The 19,334-nt window shown below is 36.4% G+C and overlaps 2 protein-coding genes across 5 annotated transcripts in view; both read left to right on the forward strand.

The window, feature by feature from the left end:
* Nucleotides 1–806: 806 nt before the first annotated feature.
* The window catches only part of LOC121913619 (major histocompatibility complex class I-related gene protein-like), a 30,742-nt gene continuing 12,214 nt past the window's right edge, over nt 807–19,334 (forward strand). Inside the window, exons 1-7 of one of the 4 annotated variants that reach the window (XM_042436352.1) lie at nt 809–1,006; nt 1,731–1,997; nt 3,086–3,364; nt 3,541–3,843; nt 4,757–4,867; nt 5,074–5,091; nt 5,251–6,335. In XM_042436352.1, the coding sequence (XP_042292286.1) occupies nt 958–1,006; nt 1,731–1,997; nt 3,086–3,364; nt 3,541–3,843; nt 4,757–4,867; nt 5,074–5,091; nt 5,251–5,261 (1,038 nt within the window). In that variant the 5' untranslated portion in view covers nt 809–957 and the 3' untranslated portion in view covers nt 5,262–6,335. Of the gene's footprint in view, nt 1,007–1,730; nt 1,998–3,085; nt 3,365–3,540; nt 3,844–4,756; nt 4,868–5,073; nt 5,092–5,250; nt 6,336–19,334 lie in introns of those variants that run through there. The other 3 variants (XM_042436350.1, XM_042436353.1, XM_042436351.1) reach the window with 3 other exon arrangements.
* On the forward strand, nt 11,529–18,759 carry LOC121913640 (major histocompatibility complex class I-related gene protein-like). The gene is made up of 6 exons (XM_042436375.1): nt 11,529–11,635; nt 13,136–13,405; nt 14,374–14,652; nt 16,907–17,209; nt 17,924–18,028; nt 18,340–18,759. Exons 1-6 carry the CDS (start codon nt 11,587–11,589, stop codon nt 18,342–18,344), a joined length of 1,011 nt encoding a protein of 336 aa, XP_042292309.1. The 5' UTR covers nt 11,529–11,586; the 3' UTR covers nt 18,345–18,759.

Consider the following 19,334-nt stretch of genomic DNA (forward strand, 5'->3'; position numbering starts at 1 on the left):
TACTTGATTTGACTCATTTGGACAACTGAAGCTTCATATTAGCTTCAGATAAACTTTTGAATACATTTTTTGCACAGAGGGAGGACTGTGGATTTTGTCCCCCATCCCTTATATTGTAAGTGCATTACGAAGGGATCTTCTAATGGTCAGTATGAACAAGAGGAATGATTGCATGATGAAAAAAAAAAAACTATTTAAATGTCCATTTAGGCACCTAAGACACTCTGAAAAATTGTGAAGGCATCCTTTAAATAAAGAAATATGCGCAGCAGGTTAAAATTGTCAGTGGAGAAATGGGTTGTCAGCATTAATAACAGCTGCATAATACCTACATTATATTTTGTAGAAATGCATGTAAAACGTAGATTTGTTTTGGAAAATAAAATCATGACCTACAGTATACTGTAAAAACATTGTATTACAATGCATTATCATTCCCGGAACTGGAAAGTTATTTTTGTAGTAGGCTTCCTGTAACTTCTTATAACATAATAAAGTCTGACTTAGCAACTTTTGAGTTTTTCATTACTTCATGAAGTCAGGCTTAAGTAGATTTTGTGTTTACTTTGGGGAAAGCAGCACTGGGCAGTCTATGTTGACCTGTTCTGGACAAATGGCGGGCGATTTCTCGTTTCAGGTTAAAAAAGATAAATATAATTTATAATATATGGTGATGATTTTTTTAAGAACAATATCATCGGTTTTCAGTTTGTTATGTCACATTCATACTGGACAAATTACAAATTGGATTTGATAGTCCTGTTGAAAAATAATCATTCTTATTATCATAATTAGCCTAGTAGAATATTTCCCTTTAACAACATTGGTCTCCTTATCGGTCACATCTGAACTGTGACTCTTCACTGACAGACACGCCCCACGTACTTGTCAGTATTAAAGACACATTTAACATCAGCTGACTCTGGCTCTGGAGCTCTGCCTACTTATCCAAACAAGATGAGGAAATTAATTGTGTTGCTCCTCTTCTCTCACGTTGTCTCACCAGGTAAAATCACATTTATAATTCTAAGTGTTATTCCTGTTGTTGCTGTAAAAGTTGTTTGTTTTATTCCTCTATCTATCTTCGGTATTGCACCACTCTGTCACTGCACAGTTTCACTTTCACTTTTTTTCAATCATATCATTGAACTAACGATAATGAAAATGACATACGATTATATTATTATTAAGTCGGTGCATTATGAGTTATTATAAGTTTAGACTTTGTTTGTAAAATATCAATGTCATGATCACATGTTGAAAAAAGCTTGACGATAGGAAACCACCGCTCACTGTTGCTAGGAGACCGCAATGTATGTTGAAACGACCAATGCTGCCCCCCAATAATATTATTTATATTTTGGTATGACTGTCATCACTATATTTTTTTACAGTCATTCTGATGTATTAGAGTTACATTAATTAATGCACAATAACATTCCTACAGTATAATAGGCCTATTTTTCTGTTGCAACTTAGCAAATCCTTGCTTCAACAAGTGTGCTGTGAATGCTTGTTTGTTTAAAAAAATATTGTATACTGGCCATTTACATCACTTGTTGCTCAACATACACATTCAACAAAAATATTACTTTTGATTTATTTGTGATTTAATAGAAATTAAAGTTTTGTGGGGGGGAATTGACAACCAATTAACCAATCAAACAAAACTAAACAAAAAAATTGTATAAAATACCATTCACATCCTGAAAACCTTCTTTATCCTACAGTGAAACACTCCCTGAAATATTTCCTCACTGCAACTTCTGGAGTGCCAAACTTCCCAGAGTTTGTGGGCGCTGCAATGGTTGATGAAGTTCAGGTGGGTTACTGCGACAGCAACATCAAGACAGCAGAACCCAAACAGGACTGGATGAAAAGATTGATAAAGGACGACCCACAGCATCTGGAGTGGTATGCTCTGAAGTGTTTAGGTAATCAGCAGGTCTTCAGAGCCAACATTGACAGCTTGAAGCAACGCTTAAACCAAACTGGAGGTACAGTATCTTTATGTTCATCTTTGACTTCTACTGCTCAAATGTGCACACACACATACCTTCTCCATGTTTTTGATAAGGAACCCTAATAATTCACATACTTGAGTGAAACATACAGAGTCCCGCCATTACTGCTACCTTTGGTCTAAGTCCACATCCCAAAAACCTCGTCAGCATCTGCAGGTAAAAATGCTGGTGGCTTTATGAAATTATTTACTGATGGATGGACCAGTTTAAGGACATGGCTCTTTTCTATATTTTTCTTATTGTCAACACATCTCATGCGCAGAGCCAAAGCAACAATGAACTTATCCTACTTACAAGTATTGTGTGTGTATCCAAAGCCTGATATATGTGCAGTAGACATCCGTTGTTGTCCAGAAACTATTAAAAACACATCAATGAGCCACACTTCTGCACTGTTTGACATGTTCCTTCGCCAGCTATCAGTAGTCTTTGGAGCAGTTTCTAAACAAATACAGTAGTCATTGTCTTAATGGCAAAGGAACATATCATCCAGTACAGCAGTGTGGCTCACTGACATGTTTTCAATAACAACAGTAGAGGTCTTCGGTACAGAGGAATAAGATATATCAGGCTTTGGATAATCACAATACTTGTTAGTAGATCAATCTATTGTTGGTTTGACTCTGCACATGAGATTTGTTGACAATAAGAAGAATATAGAAAATCACCAGCCTTATCCTTTAAGAAACACAGACCACCACCAGCCGTGATAACACTCTTGTTGGTGACAGTGGCTCTCCATGACTGTTGGGTTGTTATGTTTCTCTGCTATTTCTCTCCTGTCTACCGGTAGTCATTAGGGTGTTCCTTTGCCACTAAAGTTGTGTTTAGACTGAAATCAGCCCTGCATTGGGTAGATCTCACTCTGTTTCCCAGCAGTCTCTGCTTTCTGTCTCTCTCTGAGTCGTCCACACTGTCCAGATGATGATTGGCTGTGAGTGGCTTCCATGCAGCCAATAACAGTGTAGATCTTCTGTTTTGGTGTCTGTGGATATGTGTGCCTCTGCGGTGAAGATGTGATATCAATGCTGACTATTCTGCCATGTCTCTCTCTCTCTCAGGCTCCCATATTTTACAGAGGATGAACGGCTGTGAATGGGACGACGAGACAGGAGAGATTGTTGGTTTTAATCAGTACGGTTATGATGGAGAAGACTTCATAGCACTGGACCTGCAGACACTGACATGGATCGCTCCAAAACCACAAGCTCTCATCACCAAACTAAGATGGGATACTGAGAAAGCTCGATTAGAATACAATAAGAACTACTACATTCACAAATGCCCCGAGTGGCTGAAGAAATATGTGCACTATGGGAAGAGCTTTCTGCGGAGAACAGGTGGAATAACTGTACATGGCCAGATGTAATATTGTATATGGACACAACATTCAAGTGCTTTTTCTGTTTTGAATGCATATTAACATTCCTATGAAAATAAAACAATATATAGACACACAACTCAATTATTATGTGTCACAGTTTAAACCCATCTGTTTCTGTCTGCCTCTCTCCAGAGTTTCCCTCAGTGTCTCTCCTCCAGAAGACTCCCTCCTCTCCAGTCAGCTGCCACGCTACAGGATTCTACCCTGACAGAGCCATGATGTTCTGGAGGAAAGATGGTGAGGAGCTTTATGAGGATGTTGAACACGGAGAGATCCTCTCCAACCATGACGGATCCTTCCAGATGAGCATTGAGCTGAAACTTTCATCAGTCCCACCTGAAGACTGGAGGAGGTACGAATGTGTGTTTCAGCTCTCAGGTGTGAAGGACGACATCGTCACCGAACTGAACAAAGCAGTGATCAGAACCAACTGGGGTAAGACCTGCTACCTCTGCCTATGTCTTGTTTATTTTGTTTGTCTGTTACCTAGCAGGATATCTCAAGAAGTGCAAAACAGTTTTCTATGAAAGTTGATGGAGTGTTAGATCATAGACCCATGAGTCAGATTTTGTTGTATATAGTGCCACCATGTGGCTATTTATAAATCACTACCTCTTGGTTTGAGGCTTCCGTTTCTGTTTAAGTTATGCCAAGTTTTTCCAGGAACCTGTGGTTCAAGACAAATCTTTTAGTGAGGATAAATGATCCACCAATTTGAAGTTGCATATCAGACTTGACCTGGGGATGTTTACAGTTCATGGTTGCACCAAGGCAAAGGGGAACCCCCTTCAAAAAAGTTTCTTATATTTAGTACTATTAGTTTACAGCTTCACTATCTGTGAAGCTTTCCAAGTTGTTAGTTGACATAATCAGCATTAACACATTGTGCAACTGCAACCAAATTTAGATGACAGGTGCTGACATCTACTCCGAGAGGTCCTGCAAAGTTTGATGGCTTTTCACATCTAGAGATGGAGCTACTGAGTCCATGGTACATAACTTGGTTGCTTTGTGCAGGATAAGGTTCTATATAAATAAATTTGCCTTGCCTTGCCTTATAAACTACTTTAAATTTTTGCTTTTTTGTTCTGAACTTTGAGGTGTAGAAAGTTATTTCCTTGTGAATTTTTTGGATCATCGAAAATAAAATATTCACTTTTCTCATGAACGGATTTCTGCCAGTGAACAACTGTACCCATTTAAAACAAAACACTGATGTGCACCTCTTTACTGAAAGTGTATTTGATTTTTATTATTTATAACACATTTGCTTAAGTAATATTGATTGACAATACTGCTAACTCTGCCTGAATGAACCCAAACTGGGAATGTTCTGTTCTGGTTCCAGTTTCTTCCTCAGACTTCCCTGCTGTCGCCGTCATTGGAGGTGTTGCAGGACTGTTGCTCCTGCCTGCTGTCGGCATCGCTGCATTTTTCATCTGGAGCAGAAACTGTCAGGGTGAGAGACATTAATGTTTTACTCCACTAATGAATTTAAAAGGAATACATGTGATAGTCTAACATGAAGAGTAGCTGCATATTTTGTGTGGTACTTTCAGTAAGTGAATCCATTTGTTTGACATTTCAAATGATAATAAAGTGCAAAGAAGGTTTTTTCTGAAATATTAATCATTTTGTAACATTGTTATCTCATCTATATTTCAGGGTTTCAGCTTGTTAACAGTAAGTATTATATCTTGAAATATTTTAATTGATCTTTTTCACCTTGTAGATGAACAAATCATTTCCTGTTCACTTTAAAAGCAAATGTTCTGCATAATGTGGACACAGTTTTGGGCCAAGGTTTTGTTGTTGATGTTTATTAACTATTTGTCTTGACAGGGGAACAGTGAAGATTAGAAGAGGATTCTGAACTCCACTGAATGAGAAGTCAACAAAATCAAAGAGAGAGCATTTTCTCTTAGAGATCAAACATCGAGTACTGAAGTTGCTGAATGAGGTGAAACACTTCTGCCCAGGAACACACAGCCTTCATAAAGAGAGGTAAAGCTAATGACTTCCAGCTAACTGTTGGTCATCAGTCCCCCTCAGTGGAGCTCTGACCCTCCAGCATGTTGATGCTGAGTACCTTGGACAGCTCCAGGACCAGGACTCTGGACAGCAGCCATGAGAGTCAACATGTCATTGTGTAAACTCTTCAGACTCTGACTTTCTTGACTCTGAAGCTGCAGTGACAAAAACTTGTCAAACCTACAAAACAACCATGGAGACAGTCTGTAGGAAGCAGGGAAATATACAATTTGCATTTGTTTCCAGTGTGTTTGTCACATTTACTTGGCTAAATATCCACCTGCAGAATTTCATCTTTTTCTGTCTGTTCAAGCAAGTTTGCTCTCATGTGATCAAGGATCTGTTCTCCATGACGTCTGGCAGAGACAGCTACAGTGTGTAGTGAGACAGAAAATGCATTGTGTTGAAAGTTTAATATGCGTCATGACTTATTTGATAGAGTGTGTGTGAGCAAGAGGGACAGTGAGAAATAAAAAATCAGATGTGTGTTTTGGTAAAGTTCAACTAGAGAGCTACATAACATTGAAATCTCTGAACCAGAAAACTTGTTTGTTGTAGAAAAGCGAGTTGACAGACAGAATATTTTATATATACGTATTGTTTTCCTTTTCTGCCATAATTGGTCCAAACGCCAGATTCTCTGTATAATCAAAATTAGAAAGATATATTCAGATACAGTAGAGAATAGTAAAGTAAGTAGAAATACTATAATAATAAATTGAATTTACAAAATTATATACTGGCCCAAAGGCCAGTGTATATAAATGTTTTTCTTTATTTTTTATGTGCATCATTGTAATGTATGTGCAACTGATTTGAACTATTTTTTAACATATTTTAATATTCCTGAGCAAAGTGGGATTGTGATAGATATAATAGTACAATATACAGTAATATACTGCAATGAAATATACTATAATAAATAAAAATAGATTATTTAATACATAGAATTACAATATAACAATATAACAATGTTTACATGTGTATTGCTGTGTATATGTAGAATATAAATGTAATACAAATATAGTATATTCACATATGTAACAAAATATTATCAAAAAGAAATATAAACTGTATATATTTAAAACTGATAAATATTCTTTTGGTTGTTTTTTTTGAAAATTTTGTGTTTAGGAGGAAGGTAAACAACTAGACCAAGGGTTGGGATAGCACACCTTTCGCTGAAGGCCTATGTAGTTCATCACAGTTAAATAGGAGAAGTATGGATGGAGAAAAGTTGATAAAGGTAGTTGGTTAGATAATCTGTGAGCAGCAGTCCAGTTTAGTGAACATGGTAATTGACAGTACACCACCCCTTAAAGAAAGAGTCTGAGCTGCATGTTTTTAGAGAGCATATTTCACAAAGGCAATTCAATGTGCTTTACATAATTATATACACAATTATTGGGGCAATAAATAGCCATCAGTCTCTTAAGGAATCAGGAAACACAGGTTTGGTACATTCTGTTCATAGTTACATATAGTTCCAGTGTATGGCAGTGTAGTCAGTCGAGTAGCCTGCCCTGAGATGGGTACATTTTTATAAAAAATAAAATAAAAATACAATTTATTTGTGTTAAATTAAAAGGGGAAACATTATGGATAATGCTCTGTGAGAAAATAGCTTTTAACTATCAACCCATCAGACACAAAAACTGGGCAGGTCACATGCTTCAGTATTTCTTTCATACAGGTTCTGTCTTTGGTTCATTCACTGCTGAGCACCTGCCGCACGAGGTTCATCTGTTTCGGTCAGCTCGACTTTTTTATTGGAACAAGATGGAGACGTTATTTTTATTGCTCCACTTCTGTCACTTCGTCTCCAAGTGAGATCACACTTTAATTCTTTTCTTTATATCCCTTTCTGTAACATTAGTTCTACCTTCTTCTCAACTTTAAGACTGCACAAATCAAAATGCTGACATTCTCACACAGAAACAGTAAATGATTAATCTCACGTATCACAAAATGAACTATAGACCATACACCTGACTTCATTTTAATGCTGTTACTGTAAACCAGAGAATTACCAAATTACCATGCATCCTGTGAGATTGTCTTCAAAGTCACAGCATCTACACAGAATTTCAGATTTTACTCTCCGTTCACCCAAAAGCTGTATACGCCTTGAATTACATTTACTTGCACATTCAGCAGCTCATTTGAGTTCTTTCCTAATTTTTTCTCTTTACATTCACATAAGTGAAGCATATTATAAAGTGTTTGTCAAAAGAGGTTTCATTTCCTGTAATCTGTGGTGAACAGTGTATATCAGCAACAGGAAATGTCACAACACTGTATGGGGGGAGACGAAACTTCAATTAAAAAAAAAAAGCAACTGTCCAGCTCTTAAAGGGAACCGTGAGATATGATTTCCTCACTGTAATCATTCTTCCTGTTCATACTTGCTACCAAAAGATCCCCTTTAAATGTGCTTTCACTGTAAACAATGGAGGCCAAAATCCACAGTGTGTACACAACAATCATTTTGTGCAAAAATGCATTTAAAAGTTTATCTGAAGCTTATGTAAGGCTTCATTTACAGTCCTTTTAGCATCAAATTCCTTCTTTGTGTTTCCCTGTTGAGCTGCGGTGCGACTATTTGGCACTAAAAAGACTATACGTAGAAAAACGACTGAAGCTTTATATTTGCTTCAGGATAATAAATAATAATAATAAAGAATAATGCAACAACAATAAATAGATAAATAAATAAAATAAAATGAACACATGACAGTAGGACTGAGCAGTAGGAAAATATTTTTGAAGAGAAAGACATAACAGTAATCTTGATGTCAGAGAGGAGTGGCTGGTTGTAAAAAAAAATCCTTGACTGACTGGGAGCTTTGCAGCGATCAACCTCAGATACGTAAAAGCATTTTTTTTGTCATTCCTGGCTTTATCTTTATCACCAACAAACATCTTATTCCTTCTTGTTTCCACTGAAGAAGAACAAATTAAACTCTGATAGCTGAAGAGCTTTTTGCACATGACTTTTTTCTTTCATTTGCTTGGTAATTACATTACATTGGAACACTGTGAGACTGATTTGGAGATGAAAATCAAAAGACAGAAAAACATAAAATAAAACGTATTTTTCTTTTGTCTCTGCCTTGACTACCATTAGTGCACATTAGATAAATAAATATGTGCAGCAGGTTAAAATTATCAGTGGGGAAAGGTGCTGTCAGTATTAATAACAGCTGCATAATACCTACATTATATTTTGTTGAAACGTATTTAAAACTTAGATTTGTTGTGGAAAATAAAATCATGAACTACAGTATTCTGTAAAAACATTGTATTACAATGCATTATCATCCCTGGGACTGGAAAGTTATTTTTGTAGTAGGCTTCCTGTAACTTCTTATAATGTAATAAAGTCTGACTTAGCAACTTTTGAGTTTTTCATTACTTCATGAAGTCAGGCTTAAGTAGATTTTGTGTTTACTTTAGGAAAAGCAGAACTGACCAGTCAATGTTGACCTGTTCTGGACAAATGGCGGGCAATTTCTCATTTCAGGTTAAATAAGAAGACCACCGCACACTGTTGAGACCGCAATGTATGTCCAAACGACCAATGCTGCCCCCCAATAATATTATATATATTTTGATATGACTGTCAACATTACATATTTTTTTGTATTTGTAAATATTTGTAAATTTGTATTTGTATTGGTATTTGTTGAGGCAGCAAAATTATTTGTATTTGTATTAGAATAAAAGTGGAAAGAGGCTTTAAAATCCTGTTTTTGTATTTATCACGCTTTTAATTTTAGAAAATTAAAGTGTTACAATAAGTGTTCATGAATAAACTACCTTACGAAGGAGGTCCCCACACCAGGTCTTGAACTGGAGTCTCCCAGATCATAGACGACTGCGCTGACTACTGAGCTAAAACTTTACTCATCAACTCATTGCAGACAGACCTCTACCTATTTATACACCAACATCACAGAGACAGTACACCATGTAACATGTAGTAGAACTTCAAAGGTGATTCTTGCTTTGCACTTTTCATTTATTGCCTATTTTTACAACCTAACTTTGTGGAGAGGAGAAGGGGAACAACAGGTTATGGAGAGTTGCTTGGGACTTACCCCTGATAGATGTAACAGTGGAGCAGAGGGGAGAGACTGAGATAACGATGTAACCGACCTGCAACCAGTTTGCAGGTCGGTTACATCAACATTTGACATGTTTTTTTTTTCCTCCCAAAAACAAATTTTTTAAAAATATTTGTATGAAACAAATATTCATAGAAAACCCACTATTTGTGCTTTGCCGAATACAAGGACACACCCATGTAAGGTAGTTTATTCATGAACACTTATCATTCTAAAATTAAAAGTGTAATAAAAACAAAAATAGGATTTTTAAGCCTCTTTCCACTATTATTCAAATAAAAATAATTTTGCTGCCTCAACAAATACAGATACAAATACAAATACTGGGCTCCCTGCACATCCCTACTGTAATACTATACCTACATTACAAACAATGATGCTGCATTGGTTTAGGAAGGGAATGTATTTCTGATGTTCTAATTAATAGCAAAGAGAGTAATAAGTAAATATGTAAGTAAAGTAATACTTTGATTTCAGGTCATTTTGGTGTATGGGAACTGTTCTCAGTGTTCACTGCAGTGGGCGCCTGAGAACAAAGACACTGTTCACCAAAGTTGACGGGAAGTAGTCTGCTTGCAACAAAAACAGCTGCTTCACAAAAAAGAAAGTAAAAAGAATAACGCTTTAAGTGCAGTTTGCTGCTGCAATTTTCACCTGGATTTTCATATTACTGACTTTTCAAAATACAATTTTCACCAAGTAAAGAACTCATAGCCTATGCTATTATTAAATTATTATTAATACTTAAACATCTAATCATCAAAATTATACATGACTCCAATTAAAGAAAAACTTTTTTAACTATCATTAAGTTTTCTTAATGATAGTTGTTGCACCAATGAAATAAAATCCAAATTATTGCAAATGAAGAGTGCTGTCAGATGGTGTGAGTTCAAGTATCAGTTATACTATAGTGTCCTGTCAAAGTCTAGCCATTTATTATCATTTTACGATGTAACAACACTATGGTTAAGGTCTGGTTAGGTTTAGGCACAAAACCCACTTGGTTAGGTTTAGGGAAAGATCATGGTTTGGGTTAAAATGATCACTTTGTTAATATCATTTTAACCTAAATTTATATTGTATTTATTGTATAGTCACCTGCATTAGTTTAGATTACTTAGATCGGGGGTGTTATGAAACCTGGAATGCATTAAGAACAGTATATAATTGGGTGGATGAGGACAGGAAGTGATTATTAGAAGAATGGCAATCATATTTTAAATTATATTCATAAAAACATTATGTAGCCTAAAAATGTTAGTAGGTTGCTGGCTGCTAGGCCATCTTCATGGTTAAAAAAAGGACAAACAATTTATATAAATGAAATAGTCTTACAACACATCACCATATGATTTATATAATTAAACCTGGTTAAACAATGTTAAACCTGAGCGTTGCTATTCTCAAAACTCACAAGGCCATCTTCAAAGTCTAACAATTGCAACAAAGTAAAAACAATTTGGATGAATGAAATGGCTTCACAACAACTATCTAATTCCAATCCCACACAGGTTCTAGTGGGAGCTATTAGCACCACTAGCTGATGTAGTTGTTATGTTATAAGGAATAATTAATCATAACTTCAAAAGCAGATTATCTCAAATCAAGGACTATTTTAATGGACAACTCAGAAGGTTATTTTTGCTCCTCAAGACTTTTAGTTGAGGACTAGACCTTACTTCCCCTTAGAGTAAACTTGCAGCTCTCATTTATCCTAAAAAATAAATAAAAACGAGAGAATAATCGTAATAATGAAAGCACAGCAGAGAGCACGAAGTGATGTGTCATCATTTTTAAAAATAATTCCGTCCAAAGTCTGACTTGAACTGAAACTAAAGCAGAGTATTTTACAGAAGTCTGAACAAGTTACTTTCTATTACTGAACATTTGACTGTTTGTTAATCCAGACACTTAAAGGATGTGAGGAAAAGCTTCACTCTGTCTGACGGTCTCTACCCACGGGCTGGACTGAATCATCTCAAAGGGTGGTCCGGAAACACTTTTTTATTGGAACAAGATGAAGATGCTATTTTTATTGCTCCTCTTCTGTCACGTCGCCTCTCCAAGTAAGATCACACTTTAATTCTTTCCTTTATACCCTTTTCTGTAACATTAGTTCTACTTATTTCTCACACAGAAACAGTAAATGATTAATCTCATGTATCACAAAATTAACTATAGGCCATACACCTGACTTCATTTTAATGCTGTTACTTCTAACCAGAGAATTATTGAATTTCCATGTAGTCTGTGAGATTGTCACCAAAGTCACAGCATCTACACAGAATTTCAGATATTACTCTTCACTCACCCAAAAGCTGTATACGCCTTACATTTACTGTTTTTAATTACTCTGAGGGTCTGTGGCACACAGTCAGCAGCTCATTTGAGTTCTAACTCAATTTTTCTCTTCACATTCACATATTTGAATCATATTCTAAGGTGTTTGTCAAAAGAGGTTTCATTTCCTGTAATCTGCCGTGAACACTATATTTCTGCCACAGGAAATGTTAAACCGCTGTATGGGTAGAGACACAACCTGAGTTAAAAACACCACAGCGACTGTCCAGCTGTTAAAGGACAGATTCACAATTTTTCAGGTCCATCTTAAAACAACAGTCAGGTGCCCATATAAACACTGAATGAGGTTTTCCTCATCGTAATCATTCCTCCTGTTCATACTGGCTATTGAAAGATCCCCTTTAAATGTGCTTTCAGTGTAAGTGATGGAGGCCGAAAAACCACAGTGCGTCCACACAGTTATCGGGTGCAAAAAGCTTCAGCAGTCTGAGTTAGTCATATCAAGTGGATATCTGCCACATTTACAGTCTTTTTAGCATCAAATTCACTCTTTGTGTTTCCTCTGACAGTGTTTCCCTGTTGAGCTGTGGTGGAATTACAGTAACAAAAAGAGGAACTTTGGCACTAAAAAGACTCTAACGTTGAAAGATATCTACTTGATTTGACTCCTTTGGACGCTGAAGCTTCATATCAACTTCAGATAAACTTTTAAATACATTTTTGCACAGAAGGTGGACTGTGGATTTTAGCCCCCATCACTTACATTGTAAGTGCATTATGAAGGTCAGTATGAACAGAAGGAATGATTATGGTAAGAAAAATCTATAAATCTATTTTAATGTTCATTTATGCAGCTGACTTGTTTTAAGGCAGACTTGAAAAATGATGAACATGTCCTTTAAGGCAGTGTATTTATGACTGAGGCAGACCTACGTGTAGGCTATGTAACAGGAGTGACATCACCGACTAAATACTGAGCCTCCCCTTTCTGTTTTAATCAAAATAAAACAATAAAACAGTAAGCAACATGAACCTTACAATGCACATAACATAAAACTCATACTTTGCTTGCATACTACCCACAACAGACACATCATTTGAGGGTAAAATCTGAGTGAATATCTGATAAAACAGATCTCTAAAAATACCTGATTACTACGAAATTGCTATAATATATTCCTTTTTGGCATATGGTGGTTAGAAAAGGATACAAAAGGATGTAAAACATGTAATTAATAAAAACTGAAAACCTCTTTTTCCTACAGTGACACACTCCCTAAAGTTTCTCTTCACTGGATCTTCTGGAGTTCCAAACTTCCCAGAGTTTGTGGGTGTTATGATGGTTGATGAAGTTGAAGTGGTCTACTGCGACAGCAACATCCAGAAAGCAGAACCCAAACAGGACTGGATGAAAAATTTAATAGAACATGATCCAAACCATCTAGACTCTATATATACTGCAGAGTGTCTGGCAAGTCAAAACTTCTCCAAAGACAACATTATAAGTTGGATGCAGCGATTTAACCAAAGTGGAGGTATATTTACTGTTTTTTTGTTTTTTTTCAACTGTGCAATAAACACATGGTTTAGTGAGCAGCTATCAGTGGAGCCATCATGACTAACTGAATGAACAAAGTGCAGTTTTGGAGGTTTTTATTTGGTTTTTTTCATGTCATTTTCACTACTTGACATTTTTGTGGTGCTTGTATTTTCTCTTACTTTGTATATTTTGATTGTTATGCACCGTATCACCAAGGCAAATTCCTCGTATGTGCAAACAGTCCGTGCACCTTTGATAACACGCGAAATGACCCGTGTACATCCAAAGCTGTGTTCAGTTTGTTTGATAACAAGATAAACAAATAGACAATGCATCATTTTGTTTTTACTGCTTTCAGTAATTTTAGCAACATTTCCATTTTTTTAATTCACACTGTGACGACAGTATAAAAACAAAATAATACATTGTATATTTGTTTATCCTGTTATCAAGAACACAGCATTGATGGAGGGTTCATGAACCGCTAACCTACTTGGCAATAAACCTGTCTCTGATTCTGATTCTCACTGAAAAACACCCTGAAACAACCAGTGTTTCCAGATGAATGATAATTATCATAATTGTACGATTTTTTTTTTTTTTTTTTGTACGATGTAATGACAAAAGTCCCATAATGAGCGATCATTTTGTGACACTTAGTATTAGTCTAAGCCATCTCATTTTAGCTCAATTCCTGACAGGATCAGGATAGTAAAATATGCATATATATATATATATATATATATATATATATATATATATATATATATATATATATATATATATATATATATATATATATATATATACACACACATACATATACATATACATATACATATATATATTGTGTATATGTATATGAGTGTTTGTGTATGCCAAACATTTCAGATTCTTTCACACTGTTTCTGCCAGCAGTCTCATTCTGGTTTACTACAGTCTCTGTCTTTGTCTCTCTCCCAGGTGTTCACACTCTCCAGAGGATGTATGGCTGTGAATGGGATGATGAGACTGGAGAGGTTAATGGTTTTGATCAGTATGGTTATGATGGTGAAGACTTCATATTATTTGACCTGAAGACACAGACATGGATTGCTCCAAAACTACAAGCTGTCATCACCAAACACAAGTGGGACAATGACAGAGCTGCAATAGCAAAGCATCATCATTACCTCACCCAGATTTGTCCTGACTGGCTGAAGAAGTATGTGAACTATGGGAGGAGCTCTCTGCTGAGAACAGGTAGAATCACATGATCCAAGATAGATTCATGTATAGTCTATCCTGTCTCCAATGTACAGTAACATTACAATGAATATGAAGCAACATCACTCTCTCTCAGGTCAGTGTCTTCTGTCTCCTGGTGGAGTGTTGTCTGATCCAAAAACATATTTCCAAAGCATTTTTGGGCAAAAACCATGCAGTTTACTATGGGTTTTAGGAGACATTCAGGTTTGTATGAAAGCGATGTGTTTTGATTCAGTTTTACTCAAAAACTGGAAAGTGGCACCAGGCAGGTTAACATGACACAAACAAATATATGGTCACAATTCCTAGAGAAAGTGTGTGTGTGTGTGTGTGTGTGTGTTTCTGTGTGTGTGTGTATGTATGTGTGTGTTTGTGTGTGTGTTTGTGTGGTCACGTTTTTGAGCAGCTATTTGAAAGAGGCAACTGTAAGGGTAAGTGTAATGGAAGTATGACACTTTATAGCCAATAAATAAAACTTAAATAAAGTGATATAAGTATATTATGACATTATCAGCTCCAGTTATTATATTTTTTATGATTTTTTTTAAATCCAGCTAATAATGTAATAACCAGCCAATAATTTAATAACTTATTACATTATGTGTGAAAAGTTATGTTATTGGTTTAGAAATGTTATTACATTATGGACTTTTATTACATTAATAATGGAAAAATGATTAAAAATGGTTATTGGCAGTTATTACATTAACATGAGTAATTATATTATTGGCTGCTACATCGGTCCAGTGCATTTAGAAAGATCTCACACACTCATACAGTGAGCGAGTATGTTAAGAAGACACTGTCAGTGAACTGCGTGTGTGTGTGTGTTGTGGGTGAGAGGGAGGCATCAGCGTTCTGGCTGAGTGGGCGTTTCCATTTGAAGAACCCAGAAAGGAATGCAGGTGGAGTTGCCCTTTAAAATGTGTAGTGAAAACAGGGGAAATGACAAGAAATTGTTGTGGTATTCATACAGCAGTTGGTGAGATCAGACTGGCCTGCCAGTTCTGCCACATGAACAACTTAATGAAAGTTTGAGCAAGCTTTTTTCTTGGAAGGGGAACAAATACTAGAAATTTGGAGAAATTTTCATTTGAAATCCATATTTTGGCCACTGTATAAAGAAAATGACTTTTTTCTCTACTTTCTCTGATTTACACTGGGCACACAAACTCTCTCTCACTCTCTCTCTCTGCAGACCTTCCCTCAGTGTCTCTCCTCCAGAAGACTCCAACCTCTCCGGTCAGCTGCCATGCTACCGGTTTCTACCCTGACAGAGCCTCACTGTTCTGGAGAAAAGATGGAGAGGAGCTTCATGAGGAAGTGGAATATGGAGAGATCTTCCTTAACAACGATGGATCCTTCCAGATGTGTGGTGACCTGGACATTTCATCAGTCCCACCTGAAGACTGGAGGAGGTACGAATGTGTGTTTCAGCTCGCTGGTGTTTACCACAACATCGTCACCAAACTGGACAAAGCAGTGATCAGAACCAACTTGGGTAAGACTGGAATCAGAAGTGATGTGGGAAATGCACACGTGATTTTTACCTCCACCAAGGAGGTCATGTTGTTTGGTTACACAACTCTGTTGGTATTTTTAACTAATAGCAAAGTATGTCAAAAAAACATCTGATAGTTGAAGCAGGTGCACTGCACTTCATGCTTCGGGGTGAACGGCTGGTCTGTTGTGTTGGCTCTCTGTATAAACACTTATCTCGTGCACATGAAGTAACAAAAACATGGGAACGAGTTGTATCTTGTGTGCACACAATAGCATTTCAATCACTCTATGAGTTAAAATGTGGCCTTAGTATATATATTTTTTCTCTCTATGGCCTTTCTGTGGCTCTGTACATTTGAAACAAAGAGGTCCTGCAACTCTTTGTCCAAATTATTTTTTATCATTTTTTTTTTCCAGTTTTGAGAAATGATGATTGTAATAGAAGTAGTAGAATGTCGTCCTTTAAAATGTGTAGTGAAAACAGGGGAAATTACAAGAAATTGTTGTGGTATTCATACAGCAGTTGGTGAGATCAGACTGGCCTGCCAGTTCTGCCACATGAACAACTTAACAATGAAAGTTTGAGCAAGCTTTTTTCTTGGAAGGGGAACAAATACTAGAAATTTGGAGAAATTTTCATTTGAAATCCATATTTTGGCCACTGTATAAAGAAAATGACTTTTTTCTCTACTTTCTCTGATTTACACTGGGCACACAAACTCTCTCTCACTCTCTCTCTCTGCAGACCTTCCTTCAGTGTCTCTCCTCCAGAAGACTCCCTCCTCTCCAGTCAGCTGCCACGCTACAGGTTTCTACCCTCACAGAGCCTCACTGTTCTGGAGAAAAGATGGAGAGGAACTTTTTGAGGAAGTGGAATATGGAGAGATCTTCCCTAACAACGATGGATCCTTCCAGATGAGTGTTGACCTGGACATTTCATCAGTCCCACTTGAAGACTGGAGGAAGTACGAATGTGTGTTTCAGCTCTCTGGTGCAAAGAAAGACATCGTCACCACACTGGACAAAGCAGTGATTAGATCCAACTCGGGTAAGACTGGAATCAGAAGTGATGTAGGAAATGCACACCTGATTTTTACCTCCACCAAGGAGGTCATGTTGTTTGGTTGCACAACTCTGTTGGTATTTGTAACTAATAGCAAAGTATGTCAAAAAAACATCTGATAGCTGAAGCAGGTGCACTGCACTTCATGCTTCAGGGTGAACGGCTGGTATGTTGTGTTGGCTCTCTGTATAAACACTTATCTCGTGCACATGAAGTAACAAAAACATGGGAACGAGTTGTATCTTGTGTGCACACAATAGCATTTCAATCACTCTATGAGTTAAAATGTGGCCTTAGTATATATATTTTTTCTCTCTATGGCCTTTCTGTGCCTCTGTACATTTGAAACAAAGAGGTCCTGCAACTCTTTGTCCAAATTATTTTTTTCATTTTTTTTTCCAGTTTTGAGAAATGATGATTGTACTAGAAGTAGTAGAATGGTAGCAGTGTATCTTGTAATAAGTTTGTTCATACAGTATTCATGTGTGACAACACATTTGTTGGACCAATAATGATTAAGAACATCGCCAGCTCTGTCTGGAAAATTACTACCTCCTCAGCAGGACTGAAATTTGTCAGCACTGAGCTGTTACCCATGAAAACACATTCAGAACCACACAACATGACTTGTGATGTTCCAACAATCTAAATGAGCCCAAACTGAATGCTCTGTTGTTTTGGTTTCTGCTTCTCCTTCAGGCTTCCCTGCTGGTCCAGTCATTATTAGAGTTGTTGTAGTACTGGTCCTCCTGGCGTGCTGCATCACTGCATCACAAATCTTCATCTGGAAAATGACAAACAATGGTGAGTGACAAAAATGTAACTCCATAATTTGTGTGGTTTTTCTGGTAATATAGAGCCCATAAAATATAAATATCTCAAATGCACTGACATTTCTAGTGATTCTTCCTTCTCTCTTTTACTATATTTCAAAATCTCACTAATAATAATTTCTCATTATTATTTTGTGGTTTCAACTTGCAAACACTAAGTTTTTCTTTTTTTGCTCTTGTGTATGAGCTACCAATATACCACAAACTCTAAAAGCAAATTCCCTGCATATGTGGACACCAATTAGGTCAGTAATTCACTTTGACTGTCTGTTCCTTTGTCAGCTTGAAGATGAGACGAGGATGCTGAACTCTACTTACTGAGGAGTCAACAGAATCAAACACTGTCTCAGAGAACGCTTCTCTCTACTGACAATCATCTGGAGAGAGTTGATGCTTCTAAATGCTGCATAAAGCTTATGCTTATTCATGCAGATGCCTCCCACCCAGGACTGACAGAACTGGTGGTTGCTCAGCGGAAAAAAAAAAATCATTAGCAGTATCATTATGTGAGTGCGTAGAAGAGTTAATGCCTGCATATGTTTTCTGTGCTTTTTAAAAAAAAAATCACATATGTGCATCCAGAGATCCAAGAACAGTGTCTGTTTCTACAGAATGTTTTTAAATGTTAAATCAAATGAATGCTTCACACATTGCACACATAGGAGGACTGATGGCGACACACACTGTACACAGTTTATGCCACAAATCATGTTTTATAGTGCTTTTATTAAAACACTGACTGCAATTAGATTTGAGGCTGGGTTTCAGTAACTTTCCACTAGAGAGCAACATAATCTTGAAAACTCTCATTCTGAAATTCCTCTGCTGTGAGAGAGAAGCATGTTATCAAAGAGAAACTACATGTTTTATTTGTTCATCTCCTCATGCTGGTTTGTTCTCATGTGATTAAGGATCTATTTTCCATGTGGTGTTTTAACCAAGACAGTTGCAAATCTGTAGTGAGAGATACATTGTGTTGAAAATGTAATATACAACATTCAATTCAATTCAGTTTCCTTCATTATAACTAAGAGATGGTGACTGAGGAAGGATAAAATAAGTGTGTGTTAGAGATATGAAAAATGATTAAATTCCACTATATTTTCAGGAAATTTTACAATGTCTACATAGATACAGTAAATAAATGGCATTTTGTTGTTGCCATTTTTGTCAGAAAAAGAAATAAACGCAGTAAAGTAATTTGTGAAAATTCATAAGAGGCTAATTTTAAGTTAGAATTTAATAAATAATAATAAAGAATGATGCAACAGCAAAAA

This window comes from Thunnus maccoyii, chromosome 15 (assembly GCF_910596095.1).
Source record: "Thunnus maccoyii chromosome 15, fThuMac1.1, whole genome shotgun sequence".
Classification (NCBI taxonomy): Eukaryota; Metazoa; Chordata; class Actinopteri; order Scombriformes; family Scombridae; genus Thunnus; species Thunnus maccoyii.